This window comes from Stomoxys calcitrans, chromosome 2 (genome assembly GCF_963082655.1).
Source record: "Stomoxys calcitrans chromosome 2, idStoCalc2.1, whole genome shotgun sequence".
In the NCBI taxonomy this organism is placed as follows: Eukaryota; Metazoa; Arthropoda; class Insecta; order Diptera; family Muscidae; genus Stomoxys; species Stomoxys calcitrans.
The window spans coordinates 117,981,822-118,005,686 of NC_081553.1; the positions used below are offsets into that span (position 1 = coordinate 117,981,822).

General features: G+C 38.0%; 1 protein-coding gene across 1 annotated transcript in view; it reads right to left on the bottom strand.

Moving 5' to 3' along the window:
* Positions 1-1,382: 1,382 nt before the first annotated feature.
* LOC106081754 (homeotic protein Sex combs reduced) overlaps positions 1,383-23,865 on the bottom strand; it is a 141,253-nt gene continuing 118,770 nt past the window's right edge. The window contains exon 3 of the mRNA XM_013243939.2: positions 1,383-1,691. Coding sequence (XP_013099393.1) covers positions 1,384-1,691 — 308 coding nt within the window. The 3' untranslated portion in view covers position 1,383. The remainder of the gene's footprint in view (positions 1,692-23,865) is intronic.

The window sequence follows — 23,865 nt, forward strand, 5'->3', positions numbered from 1 at the left end:
CTATACTTAACTTACAACTCTAAAGGCTCTTTTCGAATACTGATTGGATTCATATGGTCTATCATACTGGACGGTTTAAGAAGAAACAAACATTTTGTACAAAAACTAAATTTTCGTTTAAATAAACAAAATTGTAAAAAATTTAACAAAAAAAAAAAAAAAAAACAAAAAGTTTTCAAACTAAGTAGCGCTTGTGTTTCGTGTTATGTGTGTGTCATCGACATTGTCTAAAAGTTTTCAATTAAAATAAACCAAAAATCAAATATTGTGTTCCAGTAGTATAAACCAATCAACAAAACGAGCTTTAGCTTTATGAAAAATTATAAAAAACAAAACCATATCGCCCAACATTTAGAATGAATTGCTTTGGAAAAAATTAATAAAAAAATAATAAAATTTTATAAAAATAAAAATCTTTTTAGCTAACATTCTAAATTTCATTCTTTTGCTTTTCTTGAAATGTTGGGGGCGTTTAAAGCTCGTTTTTGCATTCAGTTTAGCTCAAATCAGTTGTATTCGGAACTTCATAATTGGATGATATAATTTTGATCACATCTTGAATTTTCTTGAGTTTTTTTCTCTCTCAAACAAACAACAGCGGCTGATGTCATTGGTTTTGGATGGTTATTGGGTGTTTTTTTCTTGAGTGTGTGTGCGTTCGTTCTTTCTCTCCCTCTCTCTTTTACTTGGCCTTGGGGCCTTCTTCTAGCAGCAGTACAGGTTATTACCTGTACCACTGCTAGTGATCTCGGAGTCATTGCTGCGTAAACAGGTGGTGGCATTGGAATTTAAGAGACCTGCATGGACTATGCCATCGCTTAGATCATATGCCTCCTCCTGCTTGCAGAGCTCATCGTGATTAGCACGATGATGGTGACGCTGATGCTGATGGGGCTGGGGGGTTGAATGGTGATTCAGAACCTGCGTAGCATGCTGACTATGAGGATAGGAGTCCTCATCATCTTCCTCCACATCTTCTAAGCCAACAACAACACCGGCTGCAGTTCTTGTACCAAGACTAACACCAACCCCACCCGCACCTGCACCACCACCACTTGCAGCACTGACCTCCATTAACCTCTGTTGCGGACCAATGATAACTTGAGATCAGAATTCTTGCGGATATTTAACACAATCGGCATTTGACGTTGATGACGCCACCGCTGCCGCCGAAGCGAACAGCGCATTTGCACCACCACCGACGGCTGCACTGCCGACGCCAACACCAACGCCTACGCCCACACCACCACCACCACTGCCGCCCAAATCTTGGGCATTTTGTGTTTGATAACCGCCAGCAACACTCGCTGCTGCTGCCGCCTGATATGGTTCCTGATACAACTGATTGAGCCTCTAACCAGTACCCGAAAAGTGCCACGCGTCCTATGCGCTCAAATGCGCAAACTGTGACGGATGAATATCGAATTGATGATAGGGATGGCCATAGGGGCCCATATGATACGGCACAATGTTCATGGAGGCCATTTTGTGTTCCTTTTTCCATTTCATGCGACGATTCTGGAACCAGATTTTAATCTGACGCTCAGTCAGACAGAGGGCATGAGCGATTTCGATGCGTCTCCGGCGGGTCAGGTAACGATTGAAGTGGAATTCTTTTTCGAGTTCCAGTGTTTGATAGCGGGTATATGAGGTCCGTTGTCGTTTTGTTTCACCATTGGCATTGACAGTACCTGTAAGCAGAAAGAAAGGAAGGTCATAATGGATTAGGAATTTGTAAACAGCTGAGAAAAAATATGATTTTTGTAATAATCTTATAAATATTTTGGGTAGTTCAGTCTTTTTTTATACCCACCACCACACATCACAATGTCCGATCCTATAAAGTCTATATATTCTGGGCCATTATAAGATTCTAGGTCGATCCACCAATGTATGTCCGTCTGATGATATCACGCCACAGGCTTTAAACTTTAAGATATTGAGATAAGACTTAGAGGAAAAATTTTTATACCCACCACCATAGGATAGGGGCTATATTTATTTAGTCATTCCGATTTATCACATCGAAATACTCATTTCAGACTTTACAAAGTATATATATTTCTAATCGTCGTAAAATTCTAAGACGATGTAACGATATCGGTGTGTCTGTCCGTCTGTGTGTCCGTCAGTTTAAATCACTCTACACTCTTAAAAAATTGAGATATTTAATTGAGATTTTACACACACTCGTTTTTCTTCTACACCCAGGTTAAGTTCTTGAATGGGCCAAATCGGACTATACATGTATATAGTTGCTTTATAGACCAATCTGGCGAATTAGGGTCTTAAGCTTGTAAAAGCCGCATTTTTGTCCGATTTCACTGAAATTTTAAACAGGAAACTGTGCTAGGGGCCCCAATATTCAAACCGAATATGACCCATATCGGACCATATTTATACTAGCTGTCATATAGATCGATATGCCGATTTAGGGCCTTAAGCCAGTAACAGGCACATTTATTATCCAATTTTGCTGATTTTGTAGCCAGTGAGTTGTTTTAAGCCTCGCGATATCCGACCCAAATATGGTTCAGATCGGACTATATTTAGATATAGCTGTCATATAGACCGATCTGTTGATTAAGGGTCTTAAACCCATAAAAGCTGCAATTATTTCCGATTTCGCTGAAATTTGAAACAGTGAGTTAGTTAAAGCCTTCCGATATCCGGCAAAAATGTGGTTCACATCAGTCTATATTCAGATATAGCTGCCATATAGAACGATTTGCCGATTGAGGGTCTTGAGCCCATTAAGACTGCATTTATAACCAGAGTTCGCTGAAACTTGAAACAGTGAGTTCATTAAAGCCTCCCGATATCCGACTCAAATATGGTTCACATCGGTCTATATTCAGACATATCTGCCATATAGAGTGATCTGCCGATTAAGGTTCTTTAGCCCATAAAAGCTGCTTTTATAACCCGATTTCGCTGGAACTTGACATAGTGACTTGTATTAAGCCTCCGACATCCGACTCAAATATGGCCCAGATCAGACTCTATTTCTACATAGCTGCCGTACAGACCGATCTTCCAATTAAGGGTCTTAATTCCATAACAAGCGGATGTGTTGCCCGATTTCATTGGAACTGTGACTTGTATAAGAGTTATCGGGATCTGAATCAAATTTGATCGAGACCAGCCCCTATTTGCATATTACTATGAATGTGGTAGTGGAGTTGTTGTTTAATGTTGTTTGGTTTAATGGTTAATTTATCCATGGTGGTGGGTATATAAAGTTCGGCATGGCCGAAATTAACACGTTTTTACTTGTTTTTTTACTATAGGCGGGTTGAATTCGAAGTTGGCCTATACCGTAGAGCTGACAAAATATCGATGGCACTATCGATACTACCGATGTTTTAGCTTTTGGCTGAATATCGATTGATATTTTTTCTATCGAAATCAATCGGCAAAGTTTCACTATTTACAAAACTGAACAAAAAACAAGTAAAAGAGTCTTATATAACCTCCGCAATGGATCGCATTTGTCAAGTTTTTTGTCCGATATCTGTTTATATAGACAAACAAAGGATCATGAATAAGAATGGCTGTGTTATAGGAGCTATACCAAGTTATGAACCGATTGAGGCCATACTTTGTTTGACGGTTGGGAACCATAGTGGATGTTATTGTGCCAAGTTTCAGCCAAATCTGATAATGATTGTGCGCTGTCTGGGCTCAAGCAATATAATCAGGAGATCGGTTTATATGGGAGCTTTATAAGGTTATAAACCGATTTAGACCGTACTTGGTACAGTTGTTAGAAGTCATAACAAAACATATCATGCAAAATTTTAGCCAAATCGGGTCAAGATCCGAAATCGGTTTTCATGGGAGCTATATCAGGTTATAAATCGATTTAGACCATACTTGGCACAGTTGATGGAAGTCATAAAAAACCTTTCTTCAAAATTTTAGCCAAATCGGGTAATAATTGCGCCATCTAGTGGCTTAAGAAGTCAAGATGCGAAATCGGTTTTCATGGGAGCTATATCAGGTTATAAACCGATTTAGACCATACTTGGTACAGTTGTTAGAAGTCATAACAAAACATTTCATGCGAAATTTCAGCCATATCGGGTAATAATTGCGCCCTCTAGCGGCACAATTAGCCAAGATCCGAAGTCGATTTTCATGGGAGCTATAACAGGTTATAAATCGATTTAGACCATACTTGGTACAATTGTTAGAAGTCAAAGAGGTGTCGCTCTATGGGACGCCGTTCGGGCTCGGCTATAAAAAGGAGGCCCCTTATCATTGAGCTTAAACTTGCATCGGACTGCACTCATTGATAGGTGAGAAGTTTGTGGAATGTTCATGGGCAAAATTTGCATTTGCATGCCGGTACTATGTCAGGCATAAAACCATTTAAAAACATCTCTCCAAAGAGGTGTCGCTCTGCGGAACGCCGTTCGCACTCGTCTTTGAAAAGGAGGCCCCTTATCATTGAGTTTAAACTTGAAGCGGACGGCATTCATTGATATGTGAGAAGTTTGCTCCTGTTCCTGTTTGCATTTTGAAATAGACTCTCGCCACATATTCAAAAATACAAAACTGTCCCAATTTTGACAATCCCACTGACCTAGAACTATCAAAAAATATTATGGAACAACCACCCTTAGCAGCAGGCACTTGACAATCAAATATGATTTGCCAGACAAGCGAAAGAAACATTTGTCAATATTCCCAAAATAAAACCAAAGGAAACAACGACACAGCATACCCTCGGTGCGTCCATTCTAAGCAGCACACATTTATGAATGGTAAAAAGTTTATGAAATTCTAAAATAAAAAAAAAAACAACTACAAAAGAAAAATTCGAAACAATAGCGAAACTGAGAAAAAAATTTTGAAATTTAACGCCAACACCGTCTGATTGTCTGACTTTTGTCTGCCACCATGCTTCTTGGCCTCTAGCAAAATTCCTTGCACCAACCAACAATTCTGTCACATTCGATTATAAGAGCCACAAAATGTTGTGGGGGTTTAGCCAAAAGACAGGCAGACAACAAAACTTCAAATATTAGCCAGCCCTGCTCTTGCCACTTGGTGCCACGATATGGGATTTGGCTAAGCATGGGTATTTGGCGGTATGGGGTGGGGGCAAAAAGGAGCCTTAATGGCTAAATAGCATTGTATTTACGTTGTATCTTGCTACTTTGGCTTTTTGTAGAACGCCCCCTCATTATAGTCAACGCGCTTTAGACGCCCTCCAAGTATTGAAACAAAAAAAAAAAAAAACAATGGAAAGCAAAAACAAGGCAACAAAAACTAGGGAAATGGCGAAAAGCGTTAGCATATGATTCGAAAATAACGAAACCAAAAAACTAAACTTTCAGTAACGGTAAATGGTTTTAATTTTGCACCACCAACGCTGTGCCAACATTTGCCAGAAGATGTAAATTTTTCCACATTATCGGTATTAACTATGGGCTCGTGACTTTGAATGCCTTTTTTTTGAGTTGCCAGCTAGCCTCTCTACCCCCATTCGAAAAGCTTATGTACATATTGACTGATTTCGTGTTGATAATATAAAAGACAATTCAGACAGAGTCAGTCCCATGCTTGGAGTTGGTAAGAGTTTCTGGGGCGAAGGGCAGAGACCGATATTTGACTTGAAGTATTGTTTTGTTAATATGGCCTGGCCCCATGGTTTGGTGAAGTTAGACACAATTTCGTTTAGAATTTATTTATTTATTTATTGCCAAGAAAAGTGGCTAAATTATGTTTTGACACGTCATTTTCATGAAGTGAGCATCGTTGGCCGAGGAAAACGAAAAAAATCCTATTTACAAAAAGAATTTGAAAACATTTAGGTTTGGTAAGGTTGGTTATTGAAACACCTTGTCATCAGGTTTACTGCGGTGTGAGAGAGGCTAGCTACGATCTGCATAAAAGGCCAAATTCTTCAACATCAGGCTTATTTGTTCCCATGCCCCTATGGGAAACAAGGACGAGCAGATTAGGGATATTGGCGATGAGCGCCTAGAGAGGAAATACCCCGCTGCCCCGCCCATGATATTAAAATCGTTCTGGGAGATTTAAATACGAAGACATGGAACGAAAATATCTTTGGTCCAACAATTGGAAAATTTTGCCTACACTAGATAACGTCCGATAATGGGTTGAGGCTAATACACTTCCACGCGGCAAAAAACCTAATATTTAGCAGCAACAGATTTCAACACGAGCCATTTGGTTTTACTCCAGTTCAAGAAGTAAGGGACCAATTTGATCATGTTGTAATAGATGGAAAGCATTCATTCAGCTTGTTTCGGATCATTACCTTGTAGCAGCAAAGTTTCGCCCCCGTTTGAGCAAAGTGAGAAAAGTGCGAAATGACACTGCACGGAAGCTTTACTTTGAAAAGCTGCAAACAAAATAGATGGATAGAACGGTATACTCCACTCGACTTACCGAACTGTTTGACGAAAACACACCTTGTCCTGATGATATAACGGAGCAGCGGCAAATCATTGCCCATTCCATAGAAAATGCAGCGGATTCTGTACTTGGGTACCAAAAGACTACCCCCAAGAAACCGATTGTACTACCAAGAGTGTCGAAATGCTACTGAAGGCAAAAATGCAGCATACAGAGTAACCCTGCAATCAGTAATACCCCTCCAGAAGAAGGAGAATTATCAGAAGAAGAAAAAGAAGGAGGAAAATAGTCTATTCAGTAGGTAGAAAGAGGAAATTTGACCCAAGATTCAAACATCAAACCGATCGCTTTGATGTACGCACATCCTCCCGCAGAGATAAAGAAGGAAATCTGGTAATTGTAGCAGATAGTGTGCTTGGAATATGGATAGAGCATTTGCTATTGTTGTTGTAGCATTGTATTGTACCCATCTTTCGTCTGCATCGTTCGGTTGAATATCCAGATCCAGGGACTCCGCCATCTGAAGAAATTGATATCCCCCATCAAACCAGAGTCGTTATTGAGACGCCTCAACTTCTACAGAGCAAGAATTGATGTCAATGTGCAGGATGAGTGCCCCGATTGTTGGTGAACATGACACACGTCACCTGTTTATCTACCCAGCTGCTAATGTTCGACGATGGCGACGGAGAGGATACCGCAGAACCAATACCTGATGGTGATATAGTCAGAATGAGGCAGAACAAGGCAGTAGGAACTGATGGGTTGCCGGCTGAGCTATTTAAGAGCGGAGGCGACACGCTGATAAGGCATATGCATCAGCTCGTCTGCTCGATCTGGCTAGAAGAACGCATACCCGATGATTGTATGATTGGAACCTCTACATATTATGTCACGTACACAAGAAAGGAGATAAGACGGTATGTGCCAACTACAGAGGAATAAGTCTACTCTCCATCGCATACAAGTTAGTCTAAAGTCAACGAAATTATTGGGCCCTATCAATGCGGCTTTAGACTTGGTAAATCTACCATAGACCAGGCATTCACACTGAGCCAAATCCCGGAATAGACTCAAGAAGGGAGTGTCAACTCTTACCATCGATTCGTTGACTAAAAAGCCGCCTTCGACAGCCTTTTGACATTCACAAAGAGCGTTTTGTAAACACTTCAAATTTATGTGGCCCAATCTAAATTTGAAGAGGTTTACCGCTTTGCTGTAGTTGACAAGAATAAATATTTTAGTCATGACAGGTCACAGCCTAATTGGAAAACATACTGATAGATTAAAACTTCCAAGTAGCAATCATCAACAGAAGATTTGAGGAAGTTGAGGAGGGTGAAGCCGTAGAACGTATGCTGTGTGCCTTTCGTGCACTGGCAAGAAAAAGATTTTCCACTTGAGCTTCTTAGTCCTTTGAGGACTTGTCTGAATCAGCGGATGTGAACATTCACAAGTTATAATGCAAATTATGTCCATGAACATTCCACTTCTTACATATCAATGAGTGCTGTCCGATTCAAGTTAAAGCTTAATGATAAGGGGCCTCCTTTTTATAGCCGAGTCTGAACGGCGTTCCGCAGTGCGACACCTCTTTGGGGAGAAGTTTTGCATGGCATAGTACCTCGCAAATGTTGCCAGCATTAGGAGGGGAAAACCACCGCTGAATACTTTTTTGATGTTCTCGCCAGGATTCGAACCCAGGCGTTTAGCGTCGTAAGCAGACATGCTAAACTCTGCGCTATGGTGGCCTCACAAGTTATAAGGCGCTTTTAAAATGATCTGGCTGTAAGCACCATAGGAACGAGCAGAAATATTCCTTCTCTTGTTCCTGTGGTATTCCAATGGACTAAATAGTTTAAGTGTAGAAGTAAGTATCACGTATCAAGTGCAATATGCCAGTTACTATGTTGCCTTCAATCTGCCAACACCATCATATGTAGGGTACCCTGTTTATGGGACTTCTTTAAAAACTCATAACACTATTTAATGACTTTTTGCCTTCTTATTCAAGTGGTTTGAGAGCACTTGCCAAAATCGAAAAAAAAAACATAATACAACTCAGCCCGGAAATATTCTTTGCTAAATTCATGCAATTTTGATTGTTCTAAATAAAAACATGTTTACGCCTAGTAACGCCCTGGTGATTTTTGCATACACATTTGCCCATACACCCCGCCAAAGAAGCTAAGTTCGATGAAGGTAACAAAAAACAACAGCAAGCTAAACCCACATTTTGGGCGTAGGGAAAGTTGATGTATACACAAAAAAAAAGGAAATAAAGCAATACAAAAAGTTCCTTTTTAGCCCACATATGATTAAGTTTGAACTTGAGGAAATGGAGGAAATTAAAAAAAAAAAGTTTAAATTTAAAGCCTCCACAAACGCGACCTACATTAACAAATTACCCTAAAACAAATTTAGAGAAAAGAATTTCCTGTCATTAGACAACAAATTCAAAAATAAAACTACTAGCAACAAAACTCCTGTTTGAAAACTAGGCTGGCTGGCTATTTTCGTTACTAAAACGCTTCTGCTAGAACATCAACATCACAGACATGCGGCATCATTGCGTCGGCATTACAAACCGCGCATGTTGTCAAAAGTACATCAATCACTGGCCAAAATATCTAAATGGAATTTCCGATTAAACTTAAAATTAATTATCTCTCATTTAATTAAAGTGTATTTAAGCATAAAAACTAACAAAAACAACAGCAATAACTATTCGCCGCAAAGAACGACATACAACGCACACAAAAGCCAACAAAGCGAAACGCCATGCCAACCCGGTAGAAGACGAAGACTACAGCAACGACAATTTTAGTTTTGGCCTTTTTGAAAAGCGCGCCAAAAATTCACTTTGAATATAATTTGCTGCTGGGTGTTTTTTTTTCTGAAACGGAGAAATGGCTGCTTTGGCTAAAACATTTTGCCTGTCTATCCTTGAAAACATTGAGACAAAACTAAAAGCAAGAAATACCACTACCAAGTATAGTTTTATTGGCCCAAAAGAGTGGATAGAGGCCACAGAGAAAACTAATGACCACGTTATAACAATGTAGACAGTAACCAGACTTTAGACATTGGCAACAAAACCATCAGGACCAAGTGAAACCCAACCCAGAGAGTCTTCACATTCACATTCACATTCCTATTCACATATCACATATCACCCATCCATCTGCAGTAGGATGGAATGTCTGTCCAATCATCCATCACTCAGGTTAGTTTAAGTTCATAAAAGTTGAGAAGAAGACCTGAAAGGCTGCAGCAAGACATTTAAATGGTTGTAGAAGTAAAAGGTAAACTTGTAACTTGACCAGATGTATTGAAGGTACATAGATTTTTTTTTCGTTTCCTGGTATTGCTGTAGCAATGTCAAAAATAGAAAAATTTCAAATATTGTTAAGGCATGTAGTATTTGAAAGAAAAAACGCAATAGTAGCAAAAATCAAAATAGCAAAAAAAAACTTTTCATCTTTATGAATTTCTTAAATTTTCTGCAGAAGATTAAATATTTAAGTTTGATTTTTCTTAAGGCAGTTTGTCCTTATTACTTCATAGAATCCCCAGTTTTGCTCCAAATCTGTATTTAGAGCTTCTTCAAGGACGTCTTTAAGAGTGTCGATAAACTTTGCAAAGGGGAAGAAAAAAATCAAGTAAGGGCGTGCTAAGTTTGGCCGGGCCGAATCTTATATACCCTTCACCATGGATCGCATTTGTCGAGTTCTAAGCGCGGTATCTCTTTTTAGGCAAACAAATAATAATGAATAAGAACTGTTATGCTATTGGAGCTGCATCAAGTTATAGTCCGATTCGAACGATAAATGAATGCTGAACATTGTAGAAGTCATTGTGTAATATTTCAGTTCATTCGGATAAGAATTACGCCTTGTAGGGGCTCAGAAGCAAAATCGGGAGATAGGATTATATGGGAGCTGTATCAAACTATAGCTCGATTCAGACCATATTAGACACGTATGTGTCCGCTGAACTATTTTTAGATCGAAAGCGACAGCATATGTATCAGGTCGTTTGCATGGTCGGGCTTGAAGAACGTATACCCGATGATTGCAACCACAGCATATTATGACCCGTACACAAGAAATGAGACAAAAACAAGTTCTTTGAATGACTTTTTCGAATAGAAAAACACCAGTCATAGAAAAACACGACTTCCAAAATTTCAGGTAAATCGAGTAATAATTGCGCCCTTCAGAGGCTCAAACGGTCAGACTGAAAGATCGGTTTATATGGCAGCTATATCAAGTTATATACCGATTTAGGCCATACCTAGAAAAGTTGTTGGAAGCCATACCAAAACGACATATGCAAAATTTCAACCAAATTGGATAAGAATTTCGCCCTCTAGAAGCTCAAGAAGTCAAGACCCAAGATCGGTTTATATGGCAGTTATGTCAGGTTCTATATCGATTTACGCCATACTTAGCACAGCTATTGGAAGTCATAACAAAACACCTCATGCAAAATTTCAGCCAAATCGGATGAGAATTGAGCGCTCAATTGGCTCAAGAAGTCAAGATCCAAGATCGGTTTATACGACAGCTATACCAGATTATGAACCGATTTGAATCATACTTAGCACAGTTGTTGAAAGTAATGACAAAAAACTACGTGCAAAATTTCAGTTAAATCGGACGAGAATTGCGCCCTCTAGAGGCTCAAGAAGTCAAGACCCCAGATCGGTTTATATGACAGCTATTTCAAAACATGGACCGATTTAAACCATAGTTGTTGGAAGAGATACCAAAACCCTACGTGCAAAGTTTCAATAAAATCGGATAAGAATTGCGCCCTCTAGAAGCTCAAGAAGTCAAGATCCAAGATCGGTTTATATGACAGCTATACCAGATTATGAACCGATTTGAACCATACTTAGCACAGTTGAATATCATAACACAACACGTCGTGCAAAATTTCATTCCAATCGGATATGAATTGCGCCTTCTAGAGGCTCAAGAAGTCAAGACCAAAGATCGGTTTATATGGCAGCTATATCAAAACATGGCCCATTTACAATACCAACCGACCTACATTAATAAGAAGTATTTGTGCAAGCGGCTAGCTTTACTTCTTTGGAAGTTAGCGTGCTTTCGACAGACAGACGGACGGACATGGCTAGATCGACATAAAATGTCGCGACGACAAGAATATATATACTTTATGGGGTCTCAGACGAATATTTCGAATAGTTACAAACAGAATGACGAAATTAGTATACCCCCGATCCTATGGTGGAGGGTATAAAAAATGAGCCAGTGCTTGTGAAAGCAGACAAGGCAGTGTTTGGAGTGTTTGAGAAAAAGATCCTGTGTAAAATTTATGCATCAATTTGCATTGATGTAGAATATCGGGGTAGTATGAACCATGAAATATATGAGCTGTATGACGGCGTTAGCATAGTTATGTATCAAAATGCAACAGTTGCGTTGGCTAGGTCAGAATGAATGAATGTTAGAACGAATCAAGAAGCTCCAGCGAAGAAGTATTTTGAAAGATAGCGCTGTGGTACACGCAACCGGGACGACCAAAATTCCAAGTATGGCTTGAATCTGTGTAGAACCTGATATAGCTTTCATATAAACCGATCTCTCGATTTTATTGGTAATTGCGGATTTTTCATATAGTCGGCGTTGACAAATTTTTTCACAGCTTGTGACTCTGTAATTGCATTCTTTCTTCTGTCAGTTATCAGCTGTTACTTTTAGCTTGCTTTAGAAAAAAAGTGTAAAAAAAGTATATTTGATTAAAGTTCATTCTAAGTTTTATTAAAAATGCATTTACTTTCTTTTAAAAAATCCGCAATTACTTTTTGGGCAACCCAATACTTCTTGAGCCTCTAGAGGTCGTAATTCTTATCCGATTTTACTGACATTTTGCATAGTCACTGTATCTATGACCTTTTACACGCGTGCCAAATATGGTCTGAATCGGTTCATAACCTGTAATAGCTCCCATATATCTTCCGATTTAACTTCTTTAGCCCCTTTAGAACGCAATTCTTATCAGATTTGGTTGCACCATGGTATCTACTATGGTCTCCAATATCCAAGCCAAGTATGGCCCGAATCGGTTCATAAGCTGATATAGCTCCAAAAGCATAGCATTTCTTATTCATTCATCATCATTTATCATTTGTTTGTCAATAAGAAGATACCGAACAAAGGAATAATTCCTCCCGCTGCTTTTACTTGGTATATTTAAAATGTATTATTGGCGTAGCAGCAGTTTGCTAAAAAAACTCAATCTCATTCTAAACCAGGAATAAAGATTTTTATTTTATTTTCTACATCAATTGTTTGCTGAGAATTTGTTAAAACTGACAAATGTACCCGGTATGGTCAAATGTCCATGCCATTTCACACAGACTAAACTACTGCAGCTATCGATACATGCGCAGTTAATAACTCAATAGCAACGTCAACGTCGTTGTCATCTGCTTAAGTAACACGTAATTCGTAAATAAATGTTTATAAAAATATTTGTTCATTTATAACAATTCCCTATACCAACTTTTGGTAAGAAATAGAAAAAAAAAACACTATTTTTGGCCACCTAGAGAGGAGGGGTATGCTTTTGTGGTTTTGGTGTGGTCTTGGCACGACTTGTCTAAGTTGCTTGCAAGAGCCATTATTGTTGTAGTTTTTCTTGGTAAGCAAAGTTTGGCGAGTGTATTACAAACACACATACATACGTATGTAAAGGGTGATTTTTTTGAGGTTAGGATTTTCATGCATTAGTATTTGACAGATCACGTGGAATTTCAGACATGGTGTCAAAGAGAAAGATGCTCAGTATGCTTTAACATTTCATCATGAATAGACTTACTAACGAGCAACGCTTGCAAATCATTGAATTTTATTACCAAAATCAGTGTTCGGTTCGAAATGTGTTCAAATTTTGACAAATTTTGTTCAGCGATGAGGCTCATTTCTGGTTGAATGGCTACGTAAATAAGCAAAATTGCCGCATTTGGAGTGAAGAGCAACCAGAAGCCGTTCAAGAACTGCCCATGCATCCCGAAAAATTCACTGTTTGGTGTGGTTTGTACGCTGGTGGAATCATTGGACCGTATTTTTTCAAAGATGCTGTTGGACGCAACGTTACGGTGAATGAACACATTTCGAACCGAACACTGATTTTGGTAATAAAATTCAATGATTTGCAAGCGTTGCTAGTTAGTAAGTCTATTCATGATGAAATGTCAAAGCATACTGAGCATCTTTCTCTTTGACACCATGTCTGAAATCCCACGTGATCTGTCAAATACTAATGCATGAAAATCCTAACCTCAAAAAAATCACCATATACGTACATACCTACAAGTATATGTCAGTTTATAACTCTTTTTATTTATTTATGTTGTGTTTTTTGCAGTTTTTTCCATTTCATTGAGTGTTAAGTGTAGTTTGTGCCATGTGCTACGATGGTAGATTGGCAATCTGTCTGTCCGTCTGTCTGTTGTATTTTGTTGTTTGTTTTTCTCCTTTTTTTCCGCCGTTTTGTGATGTTGTAGTTGCTGTTGCTGATATCACCTTGTTTGACAAATGACAAATACAACATATTGTGACAAGTTACTTGCGTTTCTTTTATACCAATATTTATTCGTTTTCAGTGCTTCTTTTCGCATAGCTACGAGTCGTTGTTCTGCTCACACAATTCACACATATTTCACGTGGACTTCAATAATGCAGTTGTATCTTAATAAAAAAATGATGGTGAAGAGACTCGAACAGTTTTTAGAAGCAAGGCACAGGCGTTAGCGTAAAAATTCTGGGTGGCCTAGCGTTTGTAATTGAGAGCCTACTTCAACTTTTAAAAATCGATTAAAATTCTTCTCCTTGTTCTTGTCTTGCAACCAATGTTGCCACTCAAGAAAATTATTTCCTAACAAAATTTAAGAAAAATCCTACCAAATCCGATCAATCACCTACCAAATGTTCTACAAACCAAGAATGCCGTATATGTTTTTTACCAGTCATTGAAAAGTTGCCATTTTGGCATTCCATTTGCAACACATCAATTTATACACTTTCAACCCTACAATGTATATAAACTAGATCGTCGTTATATTCATAGATGATATATACATGTTCGCCCATCTGTTTGTTAAAATCACTCTACAGCTTAAAGTTCAAAGATGCCCTATATCTTGATATCTTTCTGACCTTTCCTGATAAGAAAACTTTTGTTTATAAAAGTCGTATTTTTTCACGATTTCAATGATCAACCGTGCCGAGTTTGGAAGAAGCGATCTCCCGGTTTAAGGGCTTGAGCCAAGAAATGAGCTTTTACTACCCATTTTTGCCGTTACAGTGAGTTGTAAACACCTCTCAACATCTAAGTGAGGACCAGGTCTGACCATATTTGTATGCAGCTGCCATAAAGTCCTGTTTTCCGATTGAAGGTATTGAACGCTCAAAAGCTGAATTCTTACCCAGAATTAACGAAATTTGGAAGAAATCCCACAATACTAATACCAGTTACAGTTAATATCAGAAGATTCACCGTTTTTCCTGAAATTTGTTGCAGTGAGACCTCGTGTAACAGCATTGGCTCCTCGACATTCATGATTTTATTCTGCACTCTTAGTGAATACACATAAATTATAAGAAGTGAAATAATTTGAAGTCATCCCCGGCGATTTGTTCAGCAATTCAATTTCTATTTATATGTTTGAAAACCTACCAAAAATTGAGGTCAGTCTACCAACCCACCAGTTTTGGTAGGAACCTACCAGAAACGGCAACACTGCTTCCAACATTAGAGGATTTAGAAAAGGAGGCAGCCAACATTGTTGTAGAAACATTCAATGGTTGGCAAAATTTGCAGTTAAATGGTTACCTCAGTATTTGCCTCACTAATAATTTGTTGAACAAATAGTTAAAACCATTAAGAAAGGGTATACCTGAATCTTACAAACGTCCTATAATCGATCTCGGTGGGTTAGATAACCGGACAATTTCCTTTTATAGAACCAGTGCCTAATGGCAGACGGATGGGCATCGCATGCTCGACTTAAAATGTCATGACTTTCAAGCATATATTTATGGGGTCTTAGCCTTTGAATACGGCTGAGTATTGAACAGTAGCTGGATTTTTGAAGCGTTGTCCACCAGACCATAACACCATATGTCATGCGGGCACGGTTTAGCTGTGAACACTACATAGGCCGGACCGTTGAGTTTCGATCTGTGTGTGGTTCATTGCTGTCACGAGAAGCTTAAATGCGAGCTACCGGGCGCGTCCACAGGTTTAGGATAGTGGAAAGCTCTCTACGGAGTAGCCGCAACGGCAGTTCGGACAATAAGCAGTATCGAGAGGAAAGTCTCAGTGAGGTGTCGGGCGCCATCGGCTCTTGCACAAATATTGTCTATGGTGCTGGATATGACAAGGCGAGTTAATGGCGCCTTTAAATAACCAATGGCAACCCTGTTCCCGGGGTGAGCTTGCTCACCTAAAGGAGCTTGACAAGGGTCGCCACCTCCACATGAAAATGTAGCTACAACAACAAAAACACCATATGGCATTATTGGTCTAATAATTGCAGTGCACAGCTAGTTGCGTGGTTTATCTGTTGCTATTTTCCATAATGTTGAATTTGAAATCAGAGTTAGAAATTTTGAACTTACGAAAACACCATATGGCATTATTGGTCTAATAATTGCAGTGCACAGCTAGTTGCGTGGTTTATCTGTTGCTATTTTCCATAATGTTGAATTTGAAATCAGAGTTAGAAATTTTGAACTTACGGCGAATGCTTACGACCGTAGCTACCTTGCATCTCCCTCTTACATAAACAACAGACATGAAGGATGAATGGAAGAATCAGCATATGCATCCACTTTAAGACCACATATTCCTGCGATCATATATATGATATAAATGTTGGAAATTGCTATATTGCAAAGTGCTGGAGACATCATATGTCGTTTAGGTGTCCCCCTACTGACAAATTTGTGTAGACCCAAGTTTCAGACCCGAATTCCTAGCCAATCTATACGTCTTTTAGTAACTAAGTCATTCATTCTTCACTCTATCCACTTTGTCATTCCGTTTGGAACACATCGAAATATCCATTTCCGACCCTATAAAGTATATATATTCTTGATCAGCGTAAAAATTTAAGACGATTTAGTCATGTCCGTCCGTCTGTCTGTTTAAAATCACGCTACAGTCTTTAAAAACAGAGATATTGAGCTTTGCATAGATTTTTTCTATGTCCATAAGCAGGTTAAGTTCGAAGATGGGCTATATCGGACTATATCTTGATAAAGCCCCCATATAGACCGATCCGCCGATTTAGGGTCTTAGGCCCATGAAAACCTCATTTATTATCCAATTTTGCTAAAATTTGGGACAGTAAGTTGCGTTAGCCCAGTCGACATCCTTCTTTAATTTAGCCTAGATCGGTTCAGTTTTGGATATAGCTGCCATATAGACCGATCTCTCGATTTAAGGTTTTGGGCCCATAAAATGCGCATTTATTGTTCGAGTCGCCGAAATTTGGGACAGTGAGTTGCGTTAAGCCCCTCGACATCTTTCCGCAATATGGCACAGATCAATCCAGATTTGGATATAGCTGCTATATAGATCGATCTCTCGATTTAAGGTCTAGGGCCAATAAAAGGCGCATTTATTGTCCGATTTCGCCGAAATTCGGGACTGTGAGTTGTGTTAGGGCCAATGGCAGCCCTTTTCAATTTGGCTCAGTTCGGTTCAGATTTGGATATAGCTGCTATATAGACCGATATCTCGATTTAAAGTCCTGGCCCCATAAAAGGCGCATTTAAAAATCCGATTTCGTTGAAATTTGACACAGTGACTTATGTTAGGCTTTTCAACATCAGTGTCGTATATAGTTCAGATCGGTTTACATTTGGATATAGCTACCAAAAAGATCAATATTCTGTTCTACAAAATTGAACAATGACTTATTAATAGACCACTTAATATTCGTGTCAAATTTGGTCCGGACATATTTAGATAAAGCTGCTATGGGGCATAATTTATGTATTTTTTACCGGATTATTGCGAAAAGTGGATTACATCTATAACCGAAGTGGTGGGTATCCAAAGTTCGGCCCGGCCAAACTTAACGCCTTTTTAATTGTTTCCAATTCAAATACTTTGTGAAACATAAAGCTTCCCCTACTTTTTTAAGTCTGTTCTTCCGGGTTTTTTTTTGTACTGTATAGTGCGATTCACGATTTATCGATTTCGACAACTATTCAGTACAACTTTCTTTCTGATACCATAAAAACTGATCAATTTTTTTTTAACTTTGTACCAAAATGTATTCGCAAGCTTCTTCTGTGTCCACTGTGCAACAATATTGTATTGTATATCACTGCAGTCCAATGTTACTCTCATACGAGAGTTCACTGCCAGTGTATGAGTTAAATGTTTTGTTAATAAATTTTCATGTTACTGCAAATTTGTCAAATGTTTAAATAAAAGTAATTTATATTCGCAAAACGCTCAAAGCGAAATGTAGCAGCTACGCCCGATTCCTCTCCGGGCTATTAGCCCACACACTTTTCAGTTAAGATGAATCATTTTTTTTTGAAGAAACAATTGGAAAAAAGATTTGATACATTGCGATTTGAATACATCATTGTTATATGTCAAAAAGAAAGAAAGACAAAAAACGCAGCGTATTTGCACGCGATAAAAATCATCAATTATTTACGATTATAGGCCCAACAACTTCAGGCGTGCATTTATGCGAACCAAGCAACCAGTCAACCATCCTCACCTTAGAATTGTGATTAATGTACTACAAAGCGTTGCGTTTGGTTTGGCTAGTGTACATACGAGTATGGAGTTGTTTCAGAGAGTTTTTTTTTATTATTTGATTTTTCTTAATAGTGTAATTTTGTTGAAATTATGTCTAAATGCATTAATTTTCTTTCAATCACAGAGCAATCACTCATTTGATATGGGAAGTGTTAAATGAAGTGTAGAAGCGTTGAACTTTGACGATTTGTTTTTGGTTTATTGATTTATGAACAATTGTATCAATAAAATGGGCATACAAAGTTTTTGTAGGAGAAGAAATAAAGATACATGTAGGGAAAAGAAATTGTTTGGAAAGGATTGATTTGATAAGTCGCTATTAAAATCTCCGATTATCATCTTTAATTCTAATTTATGCTTTACACTCGAAAACAGTAACAGATAAACAATCGTTGTATTTAAGTAAAGACGGTGGTACTTATTGGTGCATATTATATAAGTTGGATTATTTGAAGTAGACAACTTATGCTATCACATTTTTTTATTATAAATTAGCTGAACCGGGCCCGCTGCGCTATGCCATCTTTGCTTTATGTGGAAAACAAAAATTTTCCTTGAATATTTATTTTCGACAATTAAAGAGCTTTTAGTGAAATACCTTGCTACGAAAATAGTATATGTATATCGTTTGACAAACAGTATAACAATATAAATGCCTTTATCTGAATCCCATATGATCTTTATTGGTCTATGAATTCGCTCGGAGGTTTTAGGGTCATAAATGTTTGGGTGTTAGATATACTCCATTCTTAAAAGTCTTTATTTCAGCCCGATATTGTTATGATGTCAGATTTAGGGGTGTTTTCGGGGGTGAGTTGGTCCCTAGACACTTGACCCTGAAAAAATAGCACGATGCTGAGTACTCTTCTCTCAAATACCATTTATTTTACATACATGCTCCCATATTGCGATGGTAAGTAAATAATTGCTGTTTGTGGAGGTGTTTTGTGGAAGGGGTAGACCCCCAGAAAATTAGTCCCGAAAGTGGGTATCAATTTCGCACTGTTCATCCCTATACGTTTCATTTGAGCCCCACATTGACATGGTCGGAAAATATGCCTGATTTCGGGGTGTTTTGGGAAGATGGGTTACCCCCAAACACTTAGCCCTGAAAATATATCAACATTGTGCTGCCCTCACAAATATCATTTATTTGAACCCTATACTGCCATTGGCCTCAAAATTGGATATTAAATTCGTTTTGTAATCTGAAATATTGTACCTTTTATTTAAAACACTTATGCAAAAGTCAGCAAATATGTCCGGTTTTGGTTAAGGGCCCTAAAACTATCAATATCGAGATCTACCCCCTTTAAGACCCAAATTGTCATGGTGAGAAAATACGTCCTATTTGGGGGCAGACGTCCCCTAAGCAGTTGGTCCCGAATGTTGATATCAGATTCGTGGTCTACTGTCAAATACCTTTCATTTGAGCCCTATATTTCCATAGTCGACAAACATGGCCGGTTTGGGGGTGTTTTGGGGGATGGGATGGCCGTTCTGTGACTTGGAGCTGAAAACATATATCAGATTTGTTTTCTACTCTAAAATACCTCTTATTTCACCCCATATTGGAATGGTCAGCAAATACGTCATATATGGGTGGTGTTATGGGGGTGGGGTGGCCCCATAGACACTTTTTCCGAATATTGATGTCAAACTCGTGCTTTACTCAAAAAGACTTTTCAGTTGAGCCCCATATTGCTATGGTCGAAAATTTTTCCTCTTTGGGGGGTGTTCTTGGGGAGGGCCCCGTATTGGGATATCAGATTCGTATTCTACACTCAAATAGCTTTAATTTAAGCCCCATACTGCCATGGTCTGTAAATAAGACCTGTTTGGGGGTGTTTTGGGGAAGAGGTGGACCCCCAGAAACTTGGTCCCATATTTAAATATCAGATTTGTATTCTACACTTAAATACCTTTTATTTGAGCCCCATATTGCCATGATCAGTAAATAAGTCCTGTTTTGGGGAAGGGGTGGACGCCCTAATACTTGATCCGACAATTGGATATCAGACACGTTTTCTTATCCTAAATACCTTTCATTAGAGTCCCATATTGTCGTGATTGGTCCAAATATATATTTGGTAGGTTTTTGGGCTAGGGCGGCCCCCCCAAGGTACCCCATCCGAAATTTGGATACCAAATTTTTATTTTTAGGTTACTATAGGAGAGCACACAAAATTTCGCTTAAATCGCACAACCCATCACCGAGATCTGGCGTTTCTGAAAATTAGGGTAGGGGGGAGGGTCCGCCTCCCCCCTTCAGATATCAAAAAATGTAGTACCCTATTTTCACCACGGGATCATTATGCACCATCTGTGAAAATTTTATGAAAATCGGTTCAGCCATTTTTGAGAACACACAAACAAACAAACACAAATTGAATTTTATATACAAGATTACAAGTTTATTTATTTTTCGTGGAATCCTTTAGGAATCTAAGTTGAATATGAAAGTAAGTAATGTCAATACAGTTTACACCAACCTAAATTTGAAAAATTATATAAGTCTTTCCTTTCATAAAGATGTAATTTTACGTACTTTCTTTCCATATAAAGATGTAACTTTAAGGTATTAATGAATTGAACTTCACGTTTAGTTTGAACAAGACCTTTTATGAGACAGGTTATGAATATCTCCGGTATGCAAGAGAGAAGATCATTTCGTTTCATTTTAATATATTACTCCTATTTATTAATGCAAGAGCTTTCCGATGGTAAATTTAGAAAATATGTATTAAAATAATCTTTTGTTCAACTCTTTTGCTTCAAAGGTTGACATTTTAAGACTAAATACTCCACATTATATATGAAGATGTTTTTCTTTTTCAGAATATTTCCTTTAAGTTACTAAATAAATATATAATGCAAAGTGGATTATTTCCAATAAGGCAAAACACAACATCACCAGAACATTTCAATTCAAGTTCATACGTTTTTATAACCCTGACCTTTGTCACTTTATTTTAGTTTAAACATAACTTTGCCAACATATAACAAAAAACATTTTTTCGATATTATGCATATTTCCATAAAACAAGAGAATAAAGTTAAGATTTTCGATTGTATGGTCCGAAGATAGAAAGAAGCAAACAAAAACAAAAACTGTCAATCTTTGGCAAGTCTTTTCCCGTGTGCTGGCTGGCTGAAAGGCAAGGCAAACACTGAAAGATTTTCATCCACAAGGTGTATGCTAATATTGTGTCAATCACTGTGTTTTGAGGTTTTCGTCTTTGTCTTCAATTGTGCTCTGGCTACAGATGTCAATATTGAGATCTGCATGTCAAACTGAAGCGCAGTCAAGTGACTGTTTGCATATAAAAGTGGGTGATACTACTGCTGGATATGAGATTTCCCTGTCATTTCATTTTAAAGTATGTAAAATATAAATACTTTACATATTTCAAAAAAATACTTTTACAATAAACAGACAAAAAAAGTGATCAAAAATGTTTTGTGATCCTTTAAAGAAAATTTGAATTTCATGAGTTACATACATGGATGCATGATGGCAATATCATAGGTCGTGGGCTAACTTTTTATGGTAGGGCGCTATAGAAATGGTATTGTGATCATTTTTGCTGTTGTGTTGATAGATATCAATTTGAAAGGAAGAAAGAGGCGGGGAATGTGAAACTACACAGAAAACGAAATTAATTGAACCAATTATTTTTTTTAATTGAAACTGCTTCAATCACGAACATGATAATATAAATCAAAGTTTTTGAAAAAAGTGACTGAAAAAATTTTCAATTATAAAAATTGCATATTCAATTAAAAAATTATTGATAATTTTTTAAATTTCCAATAATTTGATCCAATTAGAAAAATGATTAATTGATCCAATTAAGAAAATGATAGAAATGTGCAAAATACTCAATTAATTTTTTAATAGGATCAATTAAAAATTTAATTGAAAATATGCAAATGTTGTATTAAAATTTTTGCGAAAAGCGCGCTGTATAGAGTGCACCCTCAATTTCGATCCAATATGGTTCACATATGTAAAACTCCTGCAACACATATTTGTGGTTTATGTTTGGCTCCATGAACAAACTTCGAGATATTTTTTTTTTGTGGAAGATATGGGGCTGCGAAAAAGGGGCTGCTTTCATATCCCTTTGGAATTGAAAAATTGCTGGTGAGCAAAACTTTATATTCTGTGAAATAATCTGTTAAGCCAGTTTTTAGCCTTTAGGTAAAATTCAACTAAATAGTGACACGACAAGAGCTAGTTTTGACCAGCAAGGGCAATTAGGATCCAAATCGCCAGAATCATATAGGCCACTGTGTATACTGAACACAGTGGCAAAATGGTGTTGCTTTTAAGAAAGCTTAAACCTGAGTATACAATTGTCGCAGGAGGAAGACTCTCAAAACAGTTACACCGAAAGAAAAATCAATACCGTATGGCACCAATGGTATAGTAAAACACCGCCATGTATTAATACCAAAACAAATATCGTATGGTATTAATACCGCTTTACACCATCCATGGCTTTAACCAAGGAAAGTCGCCCATAGGGGCCCCCATGAAGGTGGGCCAACGGTTATACCGCCATGGCATACCTAATATCCTTCCATCAACGTTGGTCGTCACAAACGTCTTCAATAGCCTCAAATGGGTAGATTTTAGGCAGGCAATGAATTTGAAATTGCCGTAATATTTGGTGGGGGTTATGACAAGTCTAAAGTTAACTTGGGTGCTGATCAAGGTTTTATACTTAGGATAAAGATGCCTGAGAACTTATTGATGGTGATATGCAGACAACTTATCCGGTCAAAATCAGAACCAGACACGGGTGGCGTGTTTGGTTCTGCAAAATACTAAGCTGGTAGGCGCTGCAAAATACCAAGCTACTTCTGCTTACGGGACGCAAGAAAGCGGCAATAAATTCTGCAACGATAACTGCTCATCAAGCTCATAAGGGAAGCCTGCTATGGCATTCTTCTACATAGCAGCAAGGTATGTGAAAGTTGTGATGCAGGCGAGCCAGCGGCAAAACCACCATCGGAAGACCTACCAGTTTGCAAGCCACATTGGATTTAAAGAATGCCTTGAATAGCTACAGCTTGGAAGATGTAGGCCATAATGTTCCGGAGCAACAAATGAGTATCATGAGAAGCTTCTCTGATAGACAGGATCCCAGCGGGAAATTTGAGAAGGACTAGCACCAGAAATTTTCCATAAGGTCTTTAATTCAACCTCAAAAAAAGCAAAACAAACTCTAAACATACTTCCAAACTTTGCCACTATTTAAGCCCTTTATAATTTACAAATTCATTTCCTTCAAAAGAAAAACAGAAGACCTTCTATAAGGCATTTCTGAGCAGTGAGTTCCATATGTCTTTGAACAAGTAAACAAACAAAAATACGAACAAATAGCAAGCCGATATCACATACTATGTCTTCGACGAAGTCATTGATCGGGGTGCGACTGTCCAGTAGAAAATAAGTTTTCGAAAATTCTGTTTCGGTCTTAACTTCTTTTTGACGCAGACAACAAAAAAGTTGGCTAAAATTTGAGATTTTTCCAAAGAACCAAAACTTTAAAACGAATATGTAATCTTCAAAATATTTAGTGCATATTTTGATTCATATTTTGCTTCATAGATGATTGTCCAATTATTACTTTTTGAAAAATT